Here is a 19,785-nt window from a genome sequence, read left to right on the forward strand (position 1 = left end):
TTACTCTGGGTTACCATGGAGATCAGGAAACATTTATGTTTTTTAAAAGAAGTAATTATTAGTATAAGTTCACTTATATACACTGTAGGTGATAAAATATTGAATTTTGATCATTATTTTGTGATTACACCATTTGACATTTTCTTACTTTTGGTAAAAAAATGGTGCAAATGTCATTTCAAATGACAGAAAAACAATAAAAATACTAAATATACATGTTAACAAACCTGATGCTGCTTTTAAAACTATTTTTTAACATATTTTTGAATTGTCCATCTTGCCAACCCTTATTTATCACTGACCCATTCACAGTTAAAATTGCCTCTTAATGTTTATGAATGGTAAATTCATAAATTGGTGATTAAGGATTCATCACCAGAAGTCAGAAGTTTTCCGCTGCAGTGAGCAGACCTGAGCATATCGGATCTGCAACTGTTTTTTTGGTTCAGAGTCTCAATTAGTCCTCAACTTCAGAACAGTCCACAACAAAAAACGGCTCTGTGCAGCTGATGAAGTGAAGCCTGACTGTTTGTCACATTAAAGTCACAGTCAAATCTTGTGATTGTGAAGCAGAGGGAAAAGAAAGAAGGAGGGAGGCAGAGTGGAGCTAATAAAAGCCGACTGACAGCGTGAAGTAAAGACTCCTCCACTCCTCCACACTGTGAGGTTTTGGATAATGCCATCCAGACTGACCTCACTGCAAATATTTGCACCACTTGAGGCATGTGTTTGTGTTTGTGTGTGTGTGTGTGTGTGTGTTTGGGGGTGTTTATCGGTCGTATTTGCTGACTGAATCAAGAGGGCCCGAGAACCACAAAAATCCAGCAGTCACTCGCAGCTTTTGTCGCCTCGCAGCTTCAAGATAATTCTTAACGAGCGCCTGGCGATTAGAATCCAACATTAACTAATAGTCACGTATTGATCAACGCACGGGGGCCGACCGCCGTAAGCCCTAACCTATCGATCGTGCTGATTGTTGCAGTTACGTCGCTGAATGTCAAGCACCAGCTACTGTAACGTTTAACAACCGCAGGAACCCGATTGGGCCTCCGTGTGATTGTCAACATGTGTACACATTAACCACGGTAACAACACAACAGTCTAAGCTGCAGGCAGGATTACATGCACGTTCGGTTCAGTGTGAAGTGCTGCAGAGTACAGGATGATAAAATATTCAAACATAAAGAGATACTGAGCTTCAGAGTTCATGAGGGGAGCGTTCACCAGCATCACAAGATGTTTCTCAGTACATGGAGCTTGGACTTTAAGGAGTCTCTGCTTGTTTTACCTGCTGCTGTTCCCGAGGTCAAGAACACACTTCAGCTTTGATAAATCTTATTAACATGAATAATGAAAAATCTGAATTTTTGTGTTTTTGTTACAGCAGTTTTCTTGCTGTATTTACTAGTTAAAACAAACCTTTAACATCAGGAAACATATTGTTACAAAATAACCTTAACCTCCAATGAACTACCAATAATCCAAATTGAAGCAATAAGACATGATCTTTTTTCTATATACATTATATAATGTATTTTGATTGATTTAATCTTAATATTTACTGTATAAAGTGGTGTTTTGTGGCATATGAAGCTGCAGTATTTTATGACTAGCAGTGAACAAGTTTCAAACTAGATTTTCAGTGAGTTGATGAAGTTTAAATTCAGTTTAAAAATGTATTTCTTAACAATAAAAATGTAAAATTCCTAGTTGATCCAGATAAAGTGAGACACAGAAAACTACTGGAACATTAACAGGAATATTCTACAATTGACTGTTTATGGTTTCAGCTGTTTTTTCTTGTTGTATTTATTGATGAAAAGAACATAAGAAAACATTTGGTCACAAAATAATCTTAATTTAAGGTCCAGCGTCCCATAAACTACAGATCAGTAAGACGAGCTTTGTTCTTTATACATTTAATCATATTTTTACGTTTTTTTTTTTATCTTAATACATACTGTATAAAATATTATTCTCTGTGGTGTTATGTAGTGTGTGAAGCTACAGTATTTTTATGACTCAGCAAATCACATTTCAAACCAGATGTTCAGTGTTTTGAAGTCAATTCAGTTTAAAAAGTATTTTTAACCACAAAAATGAAATGAATTCCCAGTTGGTCCAGATAGATTGTGAGGTTATGTGACAGACACAGAAAGGTACAGTAAAACTACTGGAACATTACAGGAATATTATAGAAATTGACTGTAAATGGTTTCAGCTGTTTTCTTCCTGTAATTAATGATGAGAATAAACATTTAACGATGTAAGAAAACTTGTCACAAAATAATCTTAACTGAACGTCCGGTGTCCTATAAATCAATACCGATCAGCCAATTTGAAGCAGTAAGACATCAACTTTTTTCTATACATTATATCATATTTTAAACTTTTAAAATCTTTATATATGTAGTGTATAACAGGTTATTCTCTGTGGTGTTTTGTGGTGTGTGAAGCTAAAGTATTTGTATGACTATCGATAATCAAGTTTAAAACCAGATTTTCAGTGAAGTACATTTAATTTAAAAAAGGTTATTTTTAACAACAAAAATGAAATAAAGTCCCAGTTGGTCCAGATAGAGCGTGAGGCTTCATGACAGTAATATTATAGGAATGTTATACAATATACTGTACATGGTTTTTTCTACAGAGCTGGAGGGTCAAACATAGGCCTGACTTTTTCTAAATATATCAATTCTAAACTGTGAAACAATAAGTATTTAAATATGATAAAAAAGGTCCAAAAATGTAGCTTGTTCTAACAGTGTAAGATCACAAGACACCCAAAGCAGCAAATGTTTAAATCTGTCCGTCTCTGTGTTTTTTCTCTTTCCACCACCTCCTCCTGCTGAATCTATTCGCTTCTCTTTAATCTGTTGATTCATCAAACGAGGCTGAAAGCAGGAGATGGGAATGCAGGAAGATCAATAGGATCCATGTGTGCGCTCTGTGTGTGTGTGTGTGTGTTTGTGTGTGAAAATGTACCGTTATTGTTTCTGTGAGGGTGTGGCGCTCGGCCTGCCTCCCCTGGCAAGCAAGTGCCTGTGGGAGTGGCTCTATGTGTAAGTGTGTGTGTGTGTGTGTGTGTGTGTGTCATTTGATTATGTGCCAGATTTCTCTCCCTCTCTTTCTCCGTCTCTCCGCTGGTTTAATCCTGCCATCTGTGTCCACACGGGGGCGACGTCTCTCCGCAAAAACGGAATGAAATGTGTCATTAAAATGCTTCTAAACCTTTTATCAACATGTGGCGTTCAGGGTCAAAGGTCACAGAATGAATAATCAGTTCAAGAGAGAGGTGCTGACACTCCTCCTAGACACATTAGATAGGTTACGTAGAGCAATATGATCAAGAATCAAATAAAAAAGTGTGTAAGATGTTAAATGTACCATTAAATACAACATTTTACAACAGGTAACAACACAAGCTTTAGCTGCTAGATTGTATTATAGAGGCAAATTTCTAGAAGAGAAATGTCTCAAACGTGTTGTCTTCCAATCAAAATGTAGTCTTTTAAACTATTATCTGAGTACTTTAACAATTATAAATAACTATAAATAAAAAAAACATCTGTACGTATATATTAACTTAAATATAAGTATATATCTGGAGTTAAGAAAAAGGATCAAACACACAAACAAAAATGCTGCCTACATGAAGTTAAAAAATAAAAATATACCAGTACATAGCGGACAACATATTCGCTGATACTGATAGATCTGTGACAGGCCGATATCGACCGTTAATGTCAGCTGATCGTTATATCAGTCGGACTCTAATCATCATCACTGCTTTTTTCAGTTCTTTGTCAAATCAATTTCCCCGCACTGTTTAGTCATCATCAGTTAACTGTTTCTTTGCGTTTCTTTTTTGTGAATAACCGAAGTGTATTCTAAATTTCCTTTGTGTTTCCCTCATGGACTGACAGTGTTCTCTCCTTTCTTTTGGCTTCCTCTCTTTCTGCTCTCTCTTTCTCTCTGTGTATCAGGTGCTGGATGGTCTGTTGGCCCAGTGTGGAACCGTAGAGAACTGTGAACAAGGTAAGACCTCTGAGCTTTAACCTCACTGAACACCAGTGACACCAGTGACACTACACTAACATGAGAAGGGAAATAGAAGCAAGTTAAGAGCTCTAAATCAGGGGTGTTAAACTCATTTTAGTTAAAGGTGCCACATACAGCACAATTTTATCTCAAGTGTGCCAGACCAGTAAAACCGTTGTATAATAACATACAAATAATATGTAACATATATATTCTAACTTCACTATCTATTTACAAAACAGATGAACAGTCTGAAGATGTCTTCAAGAATGAGTGCATTTCAACAATATTATCGCTCATTTTTTCCCGGATTATTTAGCACAATTGACAACATTTTGCACAAACTTCAATATATAAATGGTTTGAATATGACCACATTCATATTCATTGTTTTTTCAGAAAATTGTTTTCTGGTCAAGGTGGAAAAAAACCCATCTGAATCAGCAGAAAAATTGGCACTCATTTTTTTTTTTTTCAATTTTCATACTTTTTCCATGCAAACCTATCTAGTGGGCCGGATTAGACCCCATTGGCGGGCTGGTTCTGGCCTGCATTGTTAAAGCTAAATTTGGTGCTTTGCTGGCTCCAAGTGGTAGCAGGGTGATAAATGCTGTGTTCATTCTCAAAGTTAGTATTTCTCAGACTTTAATATACACAAAAATCATGCAAGAATTCTTACAGATAAATATATCTGCCCCATTCAGTGTAGTTAATCTTAAATAGCACATGTCAAACTCACCTCAGAGGAAGAAGGTGTTTAGCAGACACACTAATGCAGCATCTGTACTATTTAGTCTGTTTGTGAGTGTTGCACCTGCTTGTCAGCAGCAGTTACAGCAGCTTTCATAAAGTTCTTATTGAGTACTTGAGCAGCCATAACTGTTTACACTGCAGACCCATTGAAATGTTTACTGACACATGAATAAACCTGTGTGTGCTGTATTTAACAGTCTTTCTTTCTCTCTCTCTCCTCAGTGAACACAGAAAGCGAGACTGCAGTGGTTAATGTTACATATGCATCCAGAGAGCACGCCAGGCAGTAAGTTTCTTCATCCCTTTTTAATATTTTGTTAACACTCTTTGTCTCTTTCACTTCATCTTTGAAGTCATCTTGCTCTCCTCTATCTAAAAGTCACTTTTTCCCCCTTTGATTCTGCCTGTTAGTTTAAATGGACTTCCCTCTTTCATATTTTACTGATAGATTTGTGCATTCATGCCTGACTGTTACTGTCAATCACTGCTTTATTTCACTCTTTCAAATAACTAAAGGTAAATAATAGAAATCTAGATGTTTATAACACTTATTGATCAGATTTACTAAGAAATTTCCCAAAAAAGCTGCGCCGAGTTAGTCGTATGTTCTATGCTGTTTGGGTGCCATCTAGTGGCCTTTTGAAAGAACTACAACTTGAAAGTTGAGCTTTGCTTATGAGTCTCTCATGTCTGATCAGAAGCATTGTGGTCTTTTTACTGAAGTAAAACTAGCATCACCACACTGTAGAAATGTTCTATTACAAGTAAAAACTATATGTTTATAGTTTTTCTCAAGTAGAAGAACAAAAGTATAAACAGAAAAATATATTTTACGTATCAAAAGTCAAAGTCAACACACTGCAGAAGTTGGTTGGTAGTTCATGGTTGATGTGGAGCTAATTTGAACAACTTGATGTATTGTTGGGTAGTTAATTTATCATTTTAACAGCTGATGAGATGTTTTATGTTCAAAATATTATTAACCATAAAGTAGCTGTAATGAAATGTATCAGTACAATAAAAAAAAGCACAATACTTTCCTCTGAAATGTGGTGCAAAGTAACATAAAAGCGAAGTACAAGTACCTTAAAATCAATAGAGTACTTGTGTAAATGTGCTGAGCTTTCACAATAAAATGAAGAAACCCAATGTAAAGATATATAAAGGTCCAGCATTGTCCCTCACTTATGCTCATCCTTCTTATTTTACTTCCATTAATGTACTCACAGTTATTATTAACTTACTTGAACTACACAGTGATAAAAATGGACAGAAACACAATTCCTCAGTAACTGATGAGGCCTTTTAAGAAAAATAGAGCATTAAAGTATTGTAATGGTTTATATTAAATTCATTTGGATGATTCTGTTTATGACTGACATACTGAGTGCTGCTCTCTCCCTCTCAGAGCCATCCAGAAGCTGAATGGATACCAGTTTGAGAACAACGCCCTGCGTGTCTCCTACATCCCTGACGAAACCTCTGAGCTGGAGGGAGGGCAGCGGGGTCCCGATAATGGCCGGCGCCCTGGCTACGGACCTCGCGGACCTCGTGGCGGGTCCCCCTCCGGGATGCCCTGCAAACCTCCACATGCCGACATCCCTCTGAGACTGCTGGTACCCACACAGTACGTGGGAGCCATCATCGGCAAGGAGGGAGCTACTATCCGCAACATCACCAAGCAGACGCAGAGCAAGTGAGTGCCGATCTAATGTGTGTATGTGTAAATGTGTGTTTAGCAGTAACACACAGTTAGTTCACAGTTTGTCCCTGTAGTCTTACTAGTGCTGCATATCAGCAAAAAGAGACAATTCCCTTTTCCAAAAATCTAAACAAGAATGGTGAGTTTCTAATGTTTGAAACCCCACTAATCACTCAAAATTAAGGAAATAGGTCCAAAATATTCTGGTTTCTGAAACCCAACCTCAGGTATACAAACGTACATCAGTTTGGCCTGACGTCCATACAATTGCTAATATCTTTTGACTACTTATACCTCATGATTGTTTGACAACTCAGTCTACACCATTTGCTCCAGATTTTTTCCTGATCACTGTTTACTCATTCATGCATTCACCTTCAACTTATTAGATATATCTAAGCTGGACAGCTACTGACTTCTTGACCTTGTGTCAAAAAACAGCAGGATAACAATATCTCTTGACAGGTCAGGTCAGTGTAGGACTGCACCACTTTAACATAGTCCCTTAATGATTTGGTTGTTATGTCAACTGTGTGGGTATTTTTTAATGTACTCATCTGTTAGTTCAGTTTCAGCAAACCTCAATAGCCTCTTGTTAGAATGCAGCACTGGCCAACAACAGATTCAGTGTTTTACATCATTATAACACATTTAAGTTTGAGTTTAATTTGTACAATTGATGATAATCACTTGATTTGTAGAGTTGTGTATATTGTAGTGAAATGTGGTCAGGACCAAAATAACTCGAAATATAATAAGTATTTTCTGAACCTATTGAATAGAGTGACTTAACCCTATTACCAGCCTGAGGGATGCAGTAGTATTTCCCATCAACATGGTCGTTATATCCCTGAAAACCTCCCAGAGATCTCCTATATCTATTCATATATGTATATTTGTGCCGTATTGAAACATTTTGCACATAAAACCAAGAAAAAAAAAGATTTCAATACAAATTTTCACATGCAAAATGATGTCATGTCTGAATAGGCAAGGCAGATGTATTTGTACAACAACAAGGCAATTCAAAGCGCTTTACAGAAAACAGAATATGCATCAAGATCAGATTAAAAAGCAACACATGGTGAAATGAAAAGACATTTAAATATGGTTTAAAGTGTTAAATTGGGCAAGTAATAGCTTTACTTGTCCTGAAAAAAAAAAGTACTACATGGCACACCTGTGAGACATACACTGCCTTAGAACTCCATGGTTCAAAGGGTTAATAAAGTTCTTCTGATCTTGTTCTCTCTCTGCAGGATTGACGTGCACCGCAAGGAGAACGCAGGCGCTGCTGAGAAGCCGATCAGCATCCACTCCACCCCCGAGGGCTGCTCGTCCGCATGCCGCATGATCCTGGACATCATGCACCAGGAGGCTAAAGACACCAAGACGTAGGTTTAAAAGAGCCATCCACCACACGATCCTCCACGGTTACCTTAACGAAGCTCTTCTTAACATTGAAACATCTGCGATATTTTCAACATGTTAACATTTGGTTTGTGTTTGCAGTGCTGATGAGGTTCCTCTGAAGATTCTGGCTCACAACAACTTTGTCGGACGCCTGATCGGAAAGGAGGGACGCAACCTGAAAAAAGTCGAGCAGGACACAGACACCAAGATCACCATCTCCCCGTAAGACACACACACACATACTGGAATATCTTAATTGTCTCTTTTATATGAACTGATCACTGATCAGCTCCATGTATCAATAATAAACATGGTGTGATGGTTACAGTCTTCAGGACCTGACGCTGTACAATCCAGAGAGAACCATCACACTCAAAGGCTCCATTGAAGCCTGCTGTCTGGCCGAGGTGGAGGTCATGAAGAAGATTAGAGAGGCCTATGAGAACGACATCGCTGCTATGAATGTGAGTCTACACACACACCGATAACACACAAGTACTCCAGATACCACTGCTAAACCAAACCACTAACATTGTCTAAATATAGTTAGAATGTTCTACAAGTTTAAATATGGAAGCATCAGAAGTTTGATGTCTGAGAAGATTCTCAGTCATCCAGGTCATGGTTGTCCAAGGAGGGTTGAATGGATTTCTTGGTTGTAGATATTTGAAGATGTTTCGACTCTCATCCGTCACTTCTAACTGACTGGTGGAAAGTCCCAGGTATTTAGCCTCTGTGGGCTCAATATCAACGTCATTGATACCGCTTGGCGGCATGATGGTGTAGTGGTTAGCACTGGGTTCAAACCCGCTGGCCGCCTTAGGCCCTTCTGTGTGAAGTTTGCATACTTCATTCGATACCCCTTACACATTTTTGTACACTTGCTTTTATCCAACATAACAGGTGTGTAAAGTAGCCACACTTAAGTGCGTCTAGGTGGCATCTTGGCTGCTGAACTGCTAAGCGTGCTAACTCAAATTCACCACGACTTCACCTCCACTGAAGGGTTGTAGCTACTGTGGCAGTGGGCCAATCACGTCGCATTAAATTGAAGAATGCTTGTGTTGATTGGCTGTGAGCAAGTCCATACAAATAGTCATATTTTCTAGCTCTGGGTGCAAAAAGGATCGATTGCCGGTATCATTTGACGGGAGATGTTTCGATACTACTTGGTCTCGATTTATTTCGGTTGATACCTTAAAGGTGACAAGTACCGATACTAAGCCCTAGTCCAGGGCATAACCTGCCTCTCACCCTGCCTGTGAACCCTTTAGAGGATAAGCGGTATGGACAATGAATGATTGATACCAGTTGGTTCATCAATGCTCCTGGCTGTTGTAACAACAGTTGTTACAATTGTCACATGAGACCAAATGTAAATGGTTCTTAAGTCTCCAGGTTAAACAGCTGGGACTCCTCACCAGTCAGTCAGAAGTGAAGAAGTATCTACAACCAAGTGTTGGTACCCTCCATTCAAGCCTCCTTGGACATCAAAGTGTGTGTGGTTGTGTTAAATCATGACTCTGTAGACCTCCACAGTCAATGCGTTGATAAACTTCTAGTTTACAGTCTACAAAGCATGACGTGTAATGAGAATGTAGTGTTTTCCATGTTAGCCACGTTTTTGCATAGTAACTAAGTACACCAGTGAGACACAGTCAGTCTAGTAAAAATAGTAATTCTAAGTGTTAAACATGCACCAAAAATGATGGTGTTTTTGTCTGCTTTAGATGATAAAGTCATGTTTACATCACTGTGACCATTTTCCAATGACTGCTTATTTTTTATTCTGTGCTACGCTTATTCTTTAACTGCCCCAAAGTCTTCAATACTGAATACAAAAAAGAAAGAAAGAAAAACAAAAACATGAAAAAATTTAGCAAAATATATAAATGAACCATTAAACTGTGAAATAATTTAAGAAATTGCTAAAACTCATCATTATATAACAACTTCTCATTTATATTTGATCATATATATATGTTCACTTTCAAAATGCCCCCTTACTGGTATTATTATACTTACTGGTTATTTCTTAACTATTATTTGATATCATATATTATTTCATGTCACTTTTAATGACAGAGGAGTTCTACCTTTCAGCCAATCACATGCTTTCAACCAGCACAGTACAAAGAAACCAACCTCTCCTTTCATTCATCTCAACAAGACTCTAGGATGTACAGAATAATATCAATAGTAGTCATTTTAACATGACAATCAAAACATCATTTTTCCTCGATCACACACGTAAACTTCCAGATGGTTTCTAACCTGCTGTCTCCACAGCAACAGACCCACCTGATCCCTGGACTCAACCTTGGAGCTCTTGGACTCTTCCCCTCTTCCTCCAACATGCCCCCACCTCCACCTGGAAATTCTGGGTCTGGTGCCCCGTACGGTTGCTTTGGGGTAAGAAAACCTGCCAAAATCTTGACTTCCTCCCTTTTAACACATTGTTTTTATCCTCTCAAACCTCACAACTTTTTTTTTTTTAATGATTTAAATGTGTTTACTTCTGAAAGACAAAACTGTTCCTTGACATCAGACACTAGGACTGCTATCACCTCTTTATTTAAGTTGGTACATCTCAGTTTTCGTTTGTGAATTTAGCTGCAATCTTTCCTTTTTTATTAAGTGCTGGCTTCTAATTTCTTATAAAGTTAAGGTAACAACATCATATTCCCAAATAAATATTCAGTGTAAATAATAAAGTCTATGCTTTGTGTGTTCTCAGGCTCCAGAGCAGGAGACGGTCCACGTGTACATCCCAGCTCAGGCAGTGGGAGCCATCATTGGAAAGAAGGGACAGCACATCAAACAGCTGAGCCGCTTCGCTGGAGCCTCCATCAAGGTCTGTACTGTACAGGTTTACCTTGTTGTATGAGAGAACAACATATGAGAGAAATCTCCACTGAGAGAAGACAGATTTCAAAACTACAAATAACTATAAATTAAATATATGTAATGTATAAAATGAACATTTACATTTACTTTTTTAAAATTCTGAATTCTCTATTCTATGAAAGGTGCTCTATAAATAAAGTTTGTTATTATTGTTGATACATTTGAATTTACAGTTGAGTTATATTGTTGTAAAAAGATGCTAGAATTGAACATCAATCAAAAATACATGAAAATACAACACTGAGTAAAGAGGTCTCTGAAGCTACATACATTTAATTCTCTGGTATCCAATTTCAATACAAACTAAAGCTCACAAATCTAACATTTCATCTAATAAAGTATGAAGCTACCAAGAATCCCAAATTACAAGAAAAATGGCACAGCCGCCTATACAAATCTTTACTGATAACATTGAAAACATTATTATAGAACAGTTTAAGGCTTTAAAAAAAAATACAGTTGAACTATTCAAATACTTAAATATGGCTGAAAAATGTAAAAAAATAAAAATAAAATTTACATTAACATTTGGATCCTAACTCATTTTAAGGCTTTTTCCTTTTAAACATCTGTTTGTCTGTAAATCACTGAAAATATGAATAATTTACAGATGTTTGATGGTTTACAGACATACATAAAATGCTGTGTGAAAGCTCAACATCAGTTCTTTTAACTGGTATCCTCAGCTTGTCTCTACATGATGTGTAAATAATGATATTACTATAAATAAAACTGTGTATTCACTGATGAAAAGACAGATTTTACAGTGTTTAAATAGTTAGTGTATGAATTAAACATACTATTTCTAATTAAACCAATGATGCATTTCTTTATTTACCACCAGATTGCTCCAGCTGAATCTCCAGACTCTAAAATGAGGATGGTGATTGTGACAGGACCCCCTGAGGCTCAGTTTAAGGTAAAAACAAGATGCTGCCAGCTTAATACATTAATCACTGTTGAGATGATATTAAAATGGATGTTTAATTATTTGCCTTTTACAGGCTCAGGGCAGAATCTACGGCAAACTGAAGGAGGAGAACTTTTTCGGTCCAAAGGAGGAAGTCAAACTGGAGACTCACATCAAGATGGCCGCTGCCGCTGCAGGGAGGGTCATTGGCAAGGGAGGCAAGACGGTAAGCCACCTGCATCTGACACTCTGTTCTCTCCACCTTTCAGTTACCTCCCGTGCTATTCAACCCTACTACCTTCAGCCACAAGGTTGTTGCTGCCTCCTCACATCACCACGTTTTGTGTTTCCAGGTGAACGAGCTGCAGAACCTGACAGCAGCAGAGGTGGTGGTCCCCAGAGAACAGACGCCTGATGAAAATGACCAAGTCATTGTCAAGATCAATGGACATTTCTACGCCAGCCAGGTAAGCTCCCCAACCTACTGTGTTACCTCATCAGGCTTAATGTCATCATGATGTCATCAACAAAAGACCATAAAATATACACTACTGTGTAATATCAGTATTTCAGGTATACTACTACATCTATTACTTTCAGGTCAACTGTGCAATATCAATAACAGAATCAATTTGCTGCTGCAATCCTGTAAATGTTCACCACTTTAGGACTAATGAAGGAATATCTTATCTTATCTTATTGTATCGTATCATCGTATCTTATCGTATCGTCTTATCTTATAGTATCATCTTATCTTATTGTATCGTATCATCTTATATTATCATATCGTCTTATCGTATAATATATCGTCTTATCTTATTGTACTGTATCGTCTTATCATATAATATATCGTCTTATCTTATTGTACTGTATCGTCTTATCGTATAATATATCGTCTTATCTTATTGTAATGTATCGTCTTATCGTATAATATATCGTCTTATCTTATTGTATTGTATCGTCTCATATAATATATCGTCTTATCTTATTGTATTGTATCGGTCTATCGTATAATATATCGTCTTATCTTATTGTATTGTATCGTCTTATCGTATAATATATCGTCTTATCTTATCGTACTGTATCGTCTTATTGTATAATATATCGTCTTATCTTATTGTATTGTGTCGTCTTATCGTATAATATATCGTCTTATCTTATTGTCCTGTATCGGTCTATCGTATCGTATCGTCTTATCTTATTGTCCTGTATCATCTTATCGTATCGTATCGTCTTATCTTATTGTCCTGTATCATCTTATCGTATCGTATCGTCTTATCTTATTGTACTGTATCGGTCTATCGTATCGTATCGTCTTATCTTATTGTACTGTATCGGTCTATCGTATCGTATCGTCTTATCTTATTGTCCTGTATCATCTTATCGTATCGTATCGTCTTATCTTATTGTACTGTATCGGTCTATCGTATCGTATCGTCTTATCTTATTGTACTGTATCATCTTATCGTATCGTATCGTCTTATCTTATTGTACTGTATCGGTCTATCGTATCGTATCGTCTTATCTTATCTTATCATGTCGTATCGTATCGTTGTATCTCATCATATCATATTGTATCGTAAGTTACAACTGCAACACTGTTTCCAGTTTGTACGAATCCTCAATGTAAGTGACCTCCAAATTTGAGTAATAAACATATGACTTCAATATAACTGTCAAATAAACTGAATTGCTACCATATCCACATTTACTAGAGGTCACAAGTCCTCATCTTGTATGCATTAGGATAATTCACAACACTAGTTACAGAGAACACACCAACCCTTTATTCTTGAAATCAAAAACACTTAAACTTATAGATTTAGTTCAGTTTCAAACCGCACAAATCATGTACAAAGCAGCCAACAATCTACTTCCGGTCAACATTCAAAAACTGTTTTTTCAGAGAGAAGGGGGATATAATCTCAGGGGGGAAATGAACTTCAAGCATCCATTTGCTCGCACAACTTTAAAAACTCACTGTGTGTCGGTATGTGGGGTGAAACTGTGGAACAGGTTGTCGGGGGGGCTGAAGCAATGTCCAAGCATGAACATGTTTAAGCAGCGGTATAAGCACATGGTTTACACTAGGTACAGGGAGGAAGGAGGGTGGGACGAGCACTAGGGTTTGCACATATTATTCTCTTTATTATTTGTTTATCTGTTTAATTTATTTTATTCCTTTTGAGTCTGTATCAGACAAATATGTTTGATTATTTAGATATGGTAATAAGTAAATATAAATAACAATTAGGATTAAAATACATACATAAATAAGATATAAACACACAGGAAATAAATAAATAATAAATAGTTGAATTATAAATTGGAGAAGGGGTAGGATTCAATAAGCGAATGCTTCTTCCTACTCCTTTTCAAACATGTTTAATCAATTTTGTTTTCCTTGTTTTGGGCGTTTGACTGTTGTTTTCTGTTATGTAAGATACATATATTTATATTTTTTTCTTTGTTTTTGTTTTTCTACATGTTTGAAATAAAGCCTTCATTCATTCATTCATAATGATGAACTTATACTCTTTATTTACATGAAATGTGTTGATTTGTTAAGTGGCTTGAGAATGCCTTGATTTAGTTGTATATGCCAGTTGTTACTGGTCCATCAGTGACATGTAACACTTCAGCTGCTTGTTGTTACTGTAACAAAGCAAATACAACAAAAGTAATTAATGTCACATATCAACGGTCACATTTTAGTCTTTCATGTAGTAAGCCGTACTTTGTATCCAATTAGACAACAACTAGAAATGTATTGTTTATTAAACAGTTAACAAGCATAGTTATAACCTAATTAGACACCATACGCCTAAATTATGCTGTAATTATAAACCACCTATAAGACCCCAAACTACTGGCCTTCTTATACACTATTATACCTAATTATACTCTAATTAGAAACCAAATAGGAGATCCTCGTACACTGTTGCACACTGTTTTAAAAAGATCTAATTAGAAATCAAATAAATGCCATATCAGATCCAAAACATGCTATAGTTAGATGATAATCTACCCTTATTACCTACTTATGCTGTAATTAGATACCACATTTAATGCTGCCAACATGAGGCTATCATAGATTAATTAGACAACACAGGCTGTAATTAGACGCATTTAATGCAATTTATCTGGCATAGAGTCAGAAAAAACAGAGCTCAGAGAGCAGTACATGTTACATTTTCTTATAGGGGCATTTGTTGCTAATTAGAAGAAAATTGTAATGTAAATTTAAGTGAAGACACACCTACACTTTCTTCAGCTGCACTGTAGTCTACTCAAACTTGTGAATTTCTCCAGCTGAAACACGTGTTAATTTTTTTGGCCACTTGGGGGCAGTAGAACAAACTGTAAACCGCACATTGACATATCAATCAATCAATCAATCAATCTATCAATCAAACTTTATTTATACAGCAGCTTTCAAACAGGTTCATGCAGTTCAAAGTGCTTCACAGTTGATTGACACGCTGATAATAAGACAGAACAAGTGACAACATAAAGAAAAGGAAGAAAAAAGATGAAGGAACAAAAACAAAGAATACAAAAAAAATGAGACCAATGCACACAAGAGAAAATAAGAATGATAAAAATGTTCATATACATATATATAGTCACCTTATAAAGCTCATATGATTAATGTGTCCAATATGATTAAGAATAATTTATAGTATTTTTATTCTATTTGTTTTGATATTTTAATTTTTTTCTACATTATTTTGTTTTAATTTAATTAATTAAATGTATTTTTTGTTTTCATTGTATTTTAATTTGTTTTATGTTTTATGTCTTTATTTGATCATTCTTATTTTCTCTTGTGTACATTGGTCTCAATTTTGTTCTTTTTTTTCGTTCTTTTTCTTACTTTTCTTTATGTTGTCACTTGTTCTGTCTTATTATCTGCTGGTCAGTCAACTGTGAAGCACTTTGAACTACATGAACCTGTATGAAAGCTGCTGTATAACCATCATCTCAGAGAAATGTCTCTCTCTTTACTCTCTAAACGCTCACTAACTTTATCTGTCTACCCTTTGGTGTCAGCATAGGTAGCAGCTATATTTCCTCATGCAGCTTTCATTTCATGCCTCTCCTCTCTGTCTCCTCCAGCTGGCTCAGAGGAAGATCCGGGACATCCTGACCCAGGTCAAACAGCCACAGAAAGGCGGGATGGGCTCCAACTCCAACCCTCAACCCCAGGGCTTCACAGAGATGGGCAGCCCTACACAGGGACTGAGTCAGGAAAACACACCACGCAGGAAGTGAGGGCCCCCACCCCCCGCACCATACTCACACACTGTGGGGGTGCGCCCCCCACCCCCTAGCCTGACGGACGGACAGACAGACAGACAGACACATGCACGGACGGATAGACGAGACGGACGGACGGATACAGGAGAGCGACACACGGACCCAGCGATAGACAGGGAGAAATATTAAAGAGGGAGGGAGTACGCCCGATAGCCGGCGAGATAGATTGGCGTTTTTTTAAAGAGAAAGAGAAGATGAATCAAAATCAAAAGTTGAAATGAATAATAATAATAATGAAAAAAGAGGATAAAGATAATAAAAGAGACATGAGAACAGAGACCAGATGCCAGGCCAGAAGAGAGACTGAGTGAGGATGGAGGGATGAAGGAAAGGAGGGATGGAGAGAGGGAAGGGGCGGTGTCCTCCTAGTGTGCCTTAGAGGGGCTGCAGCCGCCTCCTCATTTGCTGCTAGACTGGATGGGTTTAAACAACAGGAGCCGACATAACTCTAAATGTAAGGATGGAGCCTTACTGCTGTTGTTTACGCCCGTCCACATCTGTTCACATCTGTTGCAGAGTGGGGGGGAGAGACGCTTGCCTGGAGACATCTGAGACACACTAGCAGGGGGGCCTGTTTGTCCCTCGGTTGCCCGCCACCCTTACAGACCTCTCCAACCATCTGCAGTCAGTCCTATATTTTAAGGGTGGTTTTTTTAAACATAGAGATATATGTATAGAAATGTTTTATTCAGAGCTATTATTGATAGTATGCAGTGAGGCGGAGCCGGGAGAGGGAGCAGGGAAACTGCTGCAGCGGCACATGAGGGGGGGAGGCGGGTAAGGTGAAGGGTGCAGCCACTCACTCACCACCCTTAACCCCCCGCCCTCTTTAAGCCAATGAGAGTCTAGAAGAGGGGCCGCAGATGTTAACACTGCTCTTTGAAGACCTCTCCGAATAGCGGAGAGATTGGAAGAAAAAAAAAAGAAGAAAAAAAGAAGAAAATATGAGGTTGTAAATATATAATCTTCATGTAAATGTTAAGAAATGCTGCGTCTGGCCGCCTTGCCTTTTTTTTTTTTTTTTTTTTTTTTTAAAGAAAAAGGGGGGGTCTTCTGTATATTTCCCCAGTCCCTAGTCTATGATATGTAGCATAATGTAGCCTACAACGAGGCCAGGGGCAGGGGGGATAAACGGATGCACCCCCCTCCTCCTTCCACGTGTTAACCGTGTGGCGGAAGGCGCAGCAAGAGACAGTAAAGGGAGCGGAGGTCGCAGCTGGTCCTGCAGTTCTATTGCAGAGGCTTAGCTCAAACATGTGAAACCAGTAGATTTAAAAAAAAAGAAAAGAAGTAAAACATCAACTTTTAAAAACTACAAAACAAGCCAGCAGCTATGCTCGCTGGCTAGCGGCCCGCACCTTAAATGGCATATTTTATATATATTATATATATATGATATGTGAGTTAGCCCGGCCCCTCGGGTGAATGTATTGAAGGCAGCGAGTCAGGTGTGAGATTTTGCGACACCTGTGTGAATAAGTCCTGCAATGACAGACAGACAAGGTGTGTCTGAGACTTTCTGCTCATTGCCTTCTTCCAGCGCCTGAGAGTCAAAGCCAGTCTCACACCAAGATGGCTTTTTTTTTAACCTCAGAAGAGCTGAGGGACTTTAAAAACCATCCCTGCATTGAAGTCACGATGGCTTCTAATGCTTAAAGTTATTTAATGAGTCTGGCTTTAACCAAGCGCTGGAACCAAAAAAACAAAGGCAAAGTCTTCCAAAAGCTCCTTGCCTTGAGTTCAGAAAAGGTAAAATCAGACAGAATGGAAGCAGCTTCCTCGTTCTCTCTCCCGATCTGCTGAAGGCCTGTGGGCGGAGTCTCCAGACCCTGCCCGCGTATGATAATGAGGGGCGGGGTCTATGCCTGGACGCTCTCGCCAAGATTAGAACAGATTAGAGAAGAAATGAAAAAGAAAAAACCTACCTCAGGGTAAAGTTACCTCAGTATTCCTAACTTTTCTTTGCTTGCTGGTGTTTTATATAAGAAGAAAAAAAAAAGAAAAGAAGAGCTGATAGTCCTGAATATTTTTTATTTTTTTAAGGAAAAAAAAGTATTTTTTTTTAGGTATTGTCTTGTTGCTTTGGTTATTTTTTTCTGTTTTTTGGGTGTGATGATGGTTGAATGAGCTCAGGATGACGTGGAGGCTGTTTTTTTGTTTTTTTTCGTTTCGTTTTCAGCAGAGAGTTAAAATGCTGGTCTAGAGAGGAAACAGGTCGAGTGCCATTTTTTTTCTTTTTTTTGTTAAGGTGAGGGAACATGCTCTCCGTCTTCCTGAAGTGTGATTGGAGCCGTTGTCTGAAACAGAATATTGGCCAATGGGGAGTGGTGTTAACTTGAGAGGGGGTCGTTAAAGGTGCACACGGTGAGCGAAACATGCCGCGTCATCAGAAAAGGGTGGTACCTTACTAACACGTGATTGGCTGTTTCAGAGGAGCAAAAAACCTCCTGCTGAGGTCGCATTATGTCAGCGCGACTCCCCCAATTTATCGTGGCTGCTGGTCTGCCGTGTGCCCTGAAGGGACCCTCCTCTCCTGCCTTATTTTGATGACATCATCATGAAAGCGCCAAACATTACAAGAGGGCTTAAGTGTTCAAAATAACTTACAAGAGGTGATGTTTGTCACCCACACAGAGGACATGTGAATGTGTTTTTTTTTTTTTTAAAGCCATGTTCACCCTGTTCCTCCTCGACCTTTGTCACCTGGAGGTCGAGAATCAGATCAGAGTTGTGTTGAATGCAGCAGCATTAGTGGTCCATCTACAGTGTAACTGTGCATGATGGAGACTGAAAGGGCATTCTACCCCCCCCCCCCCCCCCCCCCACCACACCACAAACACACACACACACACACACACACACACACACACACACACACACACACACACACACACACATACACTAACACACACTCACATATACACTAACACACACCTGAACTAGCTCTGACTTCTCTGAATGTGAATATTTATTACCTGTGCACTGACCACGACACCTCAGAAGCTCCCTATTGGCTACATGTACGCTTGGAGAGAGTGTGTGTATTTGTGTGTGTGTGTGTGAAAGCGATTGCAGATGTGTGTGTGTGTGTGTGTGTGTGTGTGTGTGTGTGTTGGTTTTAAATGTTCATTTTTGTCAGGGGGTGTGGTTGGGTGAAACTTTGGAGAAAAAAAAAGCAGAAAAAAGTAGGACGAGAACCTATGGCCCTCCGTCTGTGACCCAGGAGGGAGAAATCTGAGAATCTTTCGAAAAAAATGGGAGCAAGAGAAATGAAAAAAGAGCAAGAGAGTTTAAAAACAAACAACACCATCAACACTGCTGAGTAATAGATTCAAACCTGTACATAAGATATTAAAAAGGTGATCATGATACTTTTTTGTATTTTTGGAGAAAAAAAGCTTAAAAAATCAAAATGGGAAAAAGCCGTAGAGAAAGAGAGTCTAGATTGCGCCAAGCCAAGTCACCAAGGGACACTGCCAGATTATTCAGTCTTTTTAACGTCTTGCCTGCGCTTGGTGACACCGCCTATCTTCATCGGCCCCCCCCCCACCAGCTCACCATCAAAACAGGGAAAAGTCTATTCTACCGTGTTTATGCTTCCATTTTTATCCAGAGGTGGTAACTTCACAGCTGGACGCAAAGTCGTCCTGGGTTAAGTTTCCACCTCTTTCAAAACCATAGAGCTCTGTTCACAACCACCAAGACACACTATTCAGGATTCATTATTCAGCCTGCAGCC

General features: G+C 38.3%; 1 protein-coding gene across 1 annotated transcript in view; it reads left to right on the forward strand.

The window, feature by feature from the left end:
* The window catches only part of igf2bp1 (insulin-like growth factor 2 mRNA binding protein 1), a 55,077-nt gene extending 39,076 nt beyond the window's left edge, over positions 1–16,001 (forward strand). Inside the window, exons 4-15 of the mRNA XM_062438760.1 lie at positions 3,987–4,038; positions 5,017–5,080; positions 6,203–6,490; positions 7,756–7,890; positions 8,009–8,131; positions 8,238–8,373; positions 10,199–10,321; positions 10,647–10,763; positions 11,661–11,735; positions 11,821–11,952; positions 12,080–12,193; positions 15,846–16,001. Of these exons, the coding sequence (XP_062294744.1) occupies positions 3,987–4,038; positions 5,017–5,080; positions 6,203–6,490; positions 7,756–7,890; positions 8,009–8,131; positions 8,238–8,373; positions 10,199–10,321; positions 10,647–10,763; positions 11,661–11,735; positions 11,821–11,952; positions 12,080–12,193; positions 15,846–16,001 (1,515 nt within the window). The remainder of the gene's footprint in view (positions 1–3,986; positions 4,039–5,016; positions 5,081–6,202; positions 6,491–7,755; positions 7,891–8,008; positions 8,132–8,237; positions 8,374–10,198; positions 10,322–10,646; positions 10,764–11,660; positions 11,736–11,820; positions 11,953–12,079; positions 12,194–15,845) is intronic.
* The last annotated feature ends 3,784 nt before the right edge of the window (positions 16,002–19,785 follow it).

This window comes from Scomber scombrus, chromosome 18 (genome assembly GCF_963691925.1).
Source record: "Scomber scombrus chromosome 18, fScoSco1.1, whole genome shotgun sequence".
NCBI classification, from domain to species: Eukaryota; Metazoa; Chordata; class Actinopteri; order Scombriformes; family Scombridae; genus Scomber; species Scomber scombrus.